We start from the raw sequence: 6914 nt of genomic DNA, 5'->3' as shown, positions 1-6914 counted from the left end.
GCATGGGGTGCCCCATGGCATCCCCCCTGCCGGGGGGTGGGGGGCCTGGGGGTGGGTGTCCGTCCATGGGGCCGGGGTGCCCCGGCGTCCCGCAGGAGGGGCAGGGAGCAGGCGACAGCACGTGTCAGGACGCCTGGGTCCCGCTCCCAGCCCTGCCCCTGCGGTGACCTTGGTCAAGTCCCCGTGCCCCAGCCTGCCCACTGCGAGGAAGGGGTTCCTGGACATGCTAGCACCTTGACAGTGCCACCGGACTGAGCTTGGCTGTCCTCGGAGCCAGAGTGCCAGGCAGATCTCCCCCTGCGGGGACAGCAGAGGCAGGGGGGCAGGGAGGGCAGGGTTTGGGCACTTATGTAAGCCTGGATGCCCCAGCTCTCCTGCTGCCAGGCACTTGGCATATGGACCTGGATGGGGCAGGACAGTCTGGATGTCGTCCCCCGTCCCCATCCCCTGTCCCCTGTCCCCCTCCTGCAGTGCAGCCTCGGGGACTCCCCAGCCACCGCCGCGTGAGCCAGCTCTCCTTCACCGCCTCTGAGCAGCGCCGTGTCCTAGATAAAGCCCTGGACGGGAGAGGGGGATTAGCTGGAGTTGAGTCACCCAGGGGAGGGAAAACCAGGGGGGGAAATAAGACCTCGGTGCTCACAGGCTTGTGCCACGGTATGGGGGCACCTGGTGGGCTCACCACCCCAGCCCCAGCCCTCTGCTGGGGTTGCTCCAGACTCTGGGAGGAGGGCAGCCCAGGTCCTGTCCTGGCCAGGCAGCGGACAAATGCCAGGTCTGTGGGGAGGTCTGCACCCACACTGGTGGGACACTCTGGGTCCCTCCTGGCACACAACGGGAGCTGCCCAACCAGGGCAACTGGACGAGCAGCCTCTTGGTGGGGATGGCTGGGGCACAGGCGTGAGGACATGAGCAGCAAGCCCTCAGGGGGTTGGCCCCTTCAAGGTACAGCCCTTGGGCTGCTGGGACATGGACCCACCTCTCCCGCTGCCCGCTTGGCCCCATCTGCTCAGGGACCAGAGCCAGGCCAGCTCCTCCAGCTGCAGTGTGGCACTGACCTGCCACAGCCTGCTGGCACCCCTTGCCCAGCTGAGCCTGCCCCCTGGCCTGCGGGTCCCTACCCCGGGGATAAGCGGTGGGGTTGCCTGGTACTTTTGCACAGCCACCCCCCGGCACTGTGTCCTGCGGGCTGGCCTTGGCTGGGGACACCCCTGTGCTCTGGGCACTGAGGGGGCACTCGCATGGCGCACAGGGTACCCGGTCAGTCCAGCAGAGCCACATGGGCCCGCACAAGGCGGCCGAGTCCGCTGGTCCCCCCTGCGGCGGGTGATGCCTGCACCGTCGCTAAGGAGCACGTGTAACTGGATCTGGGTTATTTTGGGCTGCTGTCAGGGCTGGGTGCTCAGCACCTCCCACACACACACCAGCTGCTGCTATTTTGGAGCTGCTGGGCCCCCTCCCCTCCTCTCCTCCTCCCCCTCCTCACGCCTGGGGTGGGCAGCTGGGGCGTTTGCCTGAGGATCCTTAAAAGCTGGTCAGGCTGGGGGGGTGTGATCAGCAGTCTGACCCTGCAAGCCCTGTCAGCCCCCCACCCTGCTCCGGGCATGGCTCTGGGGAGGTTCACCCCACTGCTACCCTCTGCGCCAGGCTCCCATGCAGAGCTGGGAGCCAGACCCCTGGGTTCCCACCACCCATCCCCACCAGCACCTGGTTCCCCCGTGCTGGGGAGAGGGGTGGGCAACCCTGTGGCCCCCCACACCCCTCCATGCTCCTGGTCTCTCCGGCAAAGAGTGGCAATGCCTCCTGGCCCCAGCACCCAGCAGCATGTGCCCGTCTCTGCTCGGCACGAGCCTGCCCAGCTCAGGGAGTACCTCGGGCCCTGGAAGAGCCCCGTGGCACGGGCACAGGCCAGCAAGCGTTTGGGAGGGCAGTGCTGGGCACGCAGCCCTGTCCCCCGGGCTGACTGCCACAGGGCTGGGCTTGCACTTTCCCACATGGACTTTATCCTGCAAAAGAGCCCCAAAGTCTGGGCTACGCTCGTGCAGGGGACACCCGATGTGGACAAGGCAGGCAGCAGCAGGGCACCGTGCACCTCCTGCAGCCACGGAGGCAGGCATGGGACACTGCCACCCCCAGCTTCCCAGGGCTCAGGGCTGGCAAGGGGAGGCAGCAGGGGCAGCTGGCCTGGCCTGCAGCCCAGGGCACGGGGCAGCAGTGTCACCAGGGAGGGAGAACTTTGAGCCCTGTGTGTTGTCCTGGGCCAGGGAGCCAAGCAGCAGCTGGGCAAGCAGGATGGGGCAGGCCAGCCATGGCTTCCTGCTGGGTCCTTGGCCACAGTCCTGCGTGCAACCAGTGCAGAGAGCAGCTGCGGTGCTGGCTCAGCCCATGATGCCCACAGGGGGACGGGGCCTCAGCTTGCACTTGAGGGTCTGCTCCACGTGGATGCCTGTGGCACCATGGCCTCGCTGGGCTGCCCACAGGCATGGCCAGCCTGTACCAGGCACCGTCTCAGCCCTGTTCCCTCTCTCTGCAGAGCTCCAAGGCAGTGCAGGGTCTGACCGGCCTGAGAAACCTCGGTAATACGGTGAGTACTTACCCAGGCACCAGTCTGCGCGGCCCCGGCTCACACCGTGCTCTTCTGCGAGCACATCTATGGGGCGGTGGGGAGCCCTGTCCCTTTGCCTCACCCCCAGCACCCTCACTCTTGCCCCAGCAGCTCCCTGCCGCCTGCTCCCGACGGTGCTGGCTGAGGAAGGGGTTCCCATGCTCTGCACTGCTTCGTCCCTATCCTCTGCCCACCCACCCCAGGTGTCCCCCTGCCACCGCCTGCCTCCCTCTGCCTCCTGTTGCCATGGTTTTCTCTTCTGCCTCCCCCAGTGCTTCATGAACTCCATCCTGCAGTGCCTGAGCAACACCAAGGAGCTGCGGGATTACTGCCTGCAGAACCAGTACCTGCGGGACCTCAACAACAACAGTCGCATGCGCACCGCGCTCATGTCAGGTAACCATCAGTCACCGGCCCCTGGCTCCTCACCAGACGGGGCCTCCCTGCAGCACGTCCCTGCAGCATGTCCTTGCTCCCCTAGGCCACCCCATGTCCTGGGGGAGGTGCTTCTCCCCAGCCTTGCTGGGGCAAGCACTGTGCTTTGGGTGCCCAGCCACTGGGAGGATCGGGTCCTCTCTCCAGAGGGGACAGGGCCAACTGCAGGGACCCCGGAGTGGGGTGCTGAGCTCTCCCTTGGAGGGCACGGCAGTGCCATGCCACCAGGGCTGGCTGGGGCCAGCCGTGCTGCTGACCTGCCTCTCTGCCCACAGAGTTTGCAAAGCTGATTCAGCTGCTCTGGACCTCGTCCCCCAACGACAGCGTGAGCCCCTCCGAGTTCAAGACGCAGATCCAGAGATATGCCCCCCGCTTCGTCGGCTACAAGTAAGGGGCGTTGGTGCAGGGGTGGCAGGGGGGAGCTGAGCCCCTGCCGCCGCTCACCAGCCATGCCCTGTGTCTTGCAGCCAGCAGGATGCACAGGAGTTCCTGCGGTTCCTCCTTGATGGGCTGCACAGTGAGGTGAACCGTGTGCTGGTGCGGCCACGGGCCAGCACGGACACCTTGGACCACCTCCCGTAAGTGCTGGCTGGGGCAGAGACAGTGGACAAGCCCCACAGATGAGCTCACTGCCTGCAAGCCCAGCCCGGGGACAGTGACCACACGGGTCCCTCTGGGCTGGGTCACAGGGGCTGGCGTCCCCCAGGCCACACTCAGTACCACTCTGTCTCCCCATCTCTTGCAGTGATGATGAGAAGAGCCGCCAGATGTGGAGGAGGTACCAGGAGAGGGAGGACAGCCGCATTGGTGGTGAGCAGGGCTGTGGGGGGAGGAGGGAAGGGCTGGACTGGGAGTGGGGCTGGGAACCAGGGGTCTCACCCTGCTTTGTCCCATCCCCACCAGACCTCTTCGTTGGGCAGCTGAAGAGTTCTCTGACGTGCAGCGAGTGTGGCTACTGCTCCACAGCCTTCGATCCCTTCTGGGACCTGTCCCTGCCCATCCCCAAGGTAAGAGGTCCCCACCAGTCCCTAGTGCCCCTGACCCACACACCCTGTCCCTGTCCCTGACCCACGCTGTGCTCCCATAGAAAGGCTACGGGGAAGTGACCCTCATGGACTGCCTACGGCTCTTCACCAAAGAGGACGTGCTGGATGGGGACGAGAAACCGGTACGGGGCGTGGGGCATGGTGATGGTGGGGCTTGCCTTGGTGCAGGCTGAGCTCCTTTCCCTCCATGCCTGCTGTTGCCAGGACTGTGGGCTTAGTGCCCGGTGGGGCTGGCCTCTGCCCTCACCCTCCTGCTCATGCTGTTTGTCTCCCACAGACATGTTGTCGCTGCAAAGCCAGGACAAGGTGCACAAAGAAATTCAGCATCCAGAAGTTCCCCAAGATCCTGGTGCTTCGTATCCTTCAAGCAGAGGGACAGGGACAGGGGGTACTGGGGGGGTGGGGGGCAGGCAGTTCCTTGCAGGCTCCACTCTGTCCCTCGGCTCCTTAATGTGCCCCCCCAGACCTGAAGCGCTTCTCAGAGGCCAGGATACGAACGAGCAAGCTCACCACCTTCGTCAACTTCCAGCTGAAGGACCTGGACCTCCGGGAGTTTGCCTCACAGAGCTGCAGTGAGTGTCAGGCCCTGTGTGGCTCCAGCCCAGCCCTGGGCTCCTGGCTGGGTCCCTCATACCCTGCAGGGTGCTGCAGCCTACAGCAAGTGGCAGAGGCACGGGGAGGGGTGGGAGCCACAGACATCCAGGGTGCCAGTCCCTCCCGGCCCCAGCTCCATGCTGGCATGTTGGGGGGCAGCGGGGCAGCAGCTGGCATGGCTGAGCACCACCCTTGCTCCCTGCAGACCACGCCGTTTACAACCTCTACGCCGTCTCCAACCACTCGGGCACCACCATGGGGGGACACTACACTGCCTACTGCAAGAGCCCCGTCTCCAGCGAGTGGCACAGTTTCAACGACTCCCGGTGAGGCTGCGCGTGGGGCGGGGGCGGCTGCAGGGTCGGGGTGAGCGGGGACCCCCTGCCCAGGGCATCCCGGTGCCTCATCCCCATTGCTCACAGCACATCTCCCCATCTCCGCAGTGTAACCCCGATGTCATCTAGCCACGTCCGCAGCAGCGATGCCTACCTGCTCTTCTCTGAGCTGGGCAGCCCATCCTCCCGCATGTAGCCAGCCCTGCCTCCCTGGGGACCCCTGCACCACCCCTCAGAGCCAGCCCCTCCAGGTTTCGGCTGTTTGCCCCCCAGGTGCAAGAGTGGGGTGAAGAGGAGAGACCCCCAGGGGGCTGCAGCAGGAGGCTGGAGGCAGCCAGGAGCAGACCCCAGGCAAGGACACCCCAGCTCCGAATTGAGGAGGGCAGCCCGCGGGCAGGGCAGGGCCCAGGCAGCTCAGGCACCTCCTGATTGCTGGCATTTGGTTTTTACCTTGGGGTGCATTTTAGTTTCTTTCTTTTTTTTTTTTTTTTTTTTTTTTTTGTTGGTTTTTAATAAAAATACTGAGCAAGGGACTCTGCGGGCATGGGGCTGCCTGCCCCATTGACTCAGCCAGGACCTCTGCTCCCCTGGGGGAGCACCCAGAGCTGGGGACTCAGGAGAGCCTCCCTCATCCCTCCTTGGCACTCCCATTCTGCTTGGCCTTCCCAGAGGATTCGTGAACTGCTCCTGGCCTCCTCCCAGCGCTTCCGAACCTCCTGGCAAAGGACCCCAGCCCTTCAGTTGCCTCTGTCCCATCTCAGGCAGCACGGCCCCACCAGCTGCCCCATGCACACTCTTCAAAGCAGCCTGAGTTCAGGCCCACGCTCACGGACAGGAGGGAGGAAAACATTTTGTGGAATTTATATGTATTTATAGTGGACTTTGCTCAACCCGGAGCACCCCACCGCTTCCTGGCTCTCCAGGGACTTGTGCCGGGGGATGCTTTGGGTAGGTTTTTACCTGCCTCCTCATACGACGGTGCCTTAAACCATTTAGGGGAGCGGGAGGCCATTGGGGTTGCACAGGATCGTCTGTCCTGCGGAGGAGAGGGAGGGGAGGACAGTGACTTTCCGGGACCATCTGCAATTGGGGCTTTCTTCTCCCTGCGATCAGGAGCCCCCCTGGGTGCCCGGGGATGCGTGTCCCCACCCGCCCTGCTGCTCTGTCCTCCAGCTAGCAAATGCCAGTGGCCTTTTTAGACTTTTCTCTAATTTATTCTCCTCCCCATCCTGCCTTGCCTGAGGTGCAGCGGGAGGAGAGATGGGCCCGACCCAGCACAATCCCAGCCCCAGCCCGCAAGGCAGCTGTGTCCAACCCAGCAACCCGTCCTGCTTTGCCCTCGCTGGCCCTGCGGGCACAGGCTGAGCACTCTCGCACCATGAGCATCCCACCCAGCCCGGGGCATCCCGATGGGGCTCAGGGGAGGGCAGGCCAGGATGGAGGGGCTGCCCGCGGCAGGTACCGGACTGGGGCAGCGTTGCTGCTTGGCAAGTGGCTTGTTTACTGTGTAAGCAAGATGGGCGGGAAGTGTCTCGTACAAGGGAGACTCGTGCAGGAATAAATTTTAGCTTGAACAGAGCGCTGTGTGCATGTGCTTGTCTCTGGGCGGGCAGACGAAGGACTGTGGCTCCAGCAGCAGGAGGGAAACCACTCTTGCATGGCTCCAGAGGCCCAGGAGCACCCATGCCCTGGGGCTTGCGTGGAGCAAGGGAGACATGGGTGCAGGCGGCAGTCCCTCTCCTCCAGCTACCGGTGGTGCCAGGAGGCAGGGGGAGACTTTCCTCCTCCTCCAGCCCCGCAGAGCTCCCCAGTGCCCATGCTTTTCCCCCAAAGCCCCTGAACAATGGTCCCTTTCTCCCCTGCTTAGGGATGGAGACGGGCACCGAGGCATTGGGCAGCAGG

The 6914-nt window shown here is 64.4% G+C and overlaps 1 protein-coding gene across 1 annotated transcript in view; it reads left to right on the top strand.

Annotated features, from left to right (window-relative positions):
* The window catches only part of USP2 (ubiquitin specific peptidase 2), a 42389-nt gene extending 37181 nt beyond the window's left edge, over positions 1-5208 (top strand). The window contains 11 exon segments of the mRNA XM_035893919.1: positions 2531-2581; positions 2875-2998; positions 3313-3424; positions 3505-3615; positions 3783-3847; positions 3941-4044; positions 4125-4205; positions 4361-4439; positions 4548-4655; positions 4883-5003; positions 5121-5208. Of these exon segments, the coding sequence (XP_035749812.1) occupies positions 2531-2581; positions 2875-2998; positions 3313-3424; positions 3505-3615; positions 3783-3847; positions 3941-4044; positions 4125-4205; positions 4361-4439; positions 4548-4655; positions 4883-5003; positions 5121-5208 (1044 nt within the window).
* The last annotated feature ends 1706 nt before the right edge of the window (positions 5209-6914 follow it).

Source organism: Egretta garzetta, unplaced genomic scaffold (genome assembly GCF_000687185.1).
Source record: "Egretta garzetta isolate BGI_Z169 unplaced genomic scaffold, ASM68718v1 scaffold365, whole genome shotgun sequence".
NCBI lineage: Eukaryota > Metazoa > Chordata > Aves > Pelecaniformes > Ardeidae > Egretta > Egretta garzetta.
This window is presented reverse-complemented; position numbering and strand designations above follow the sequence as displayed.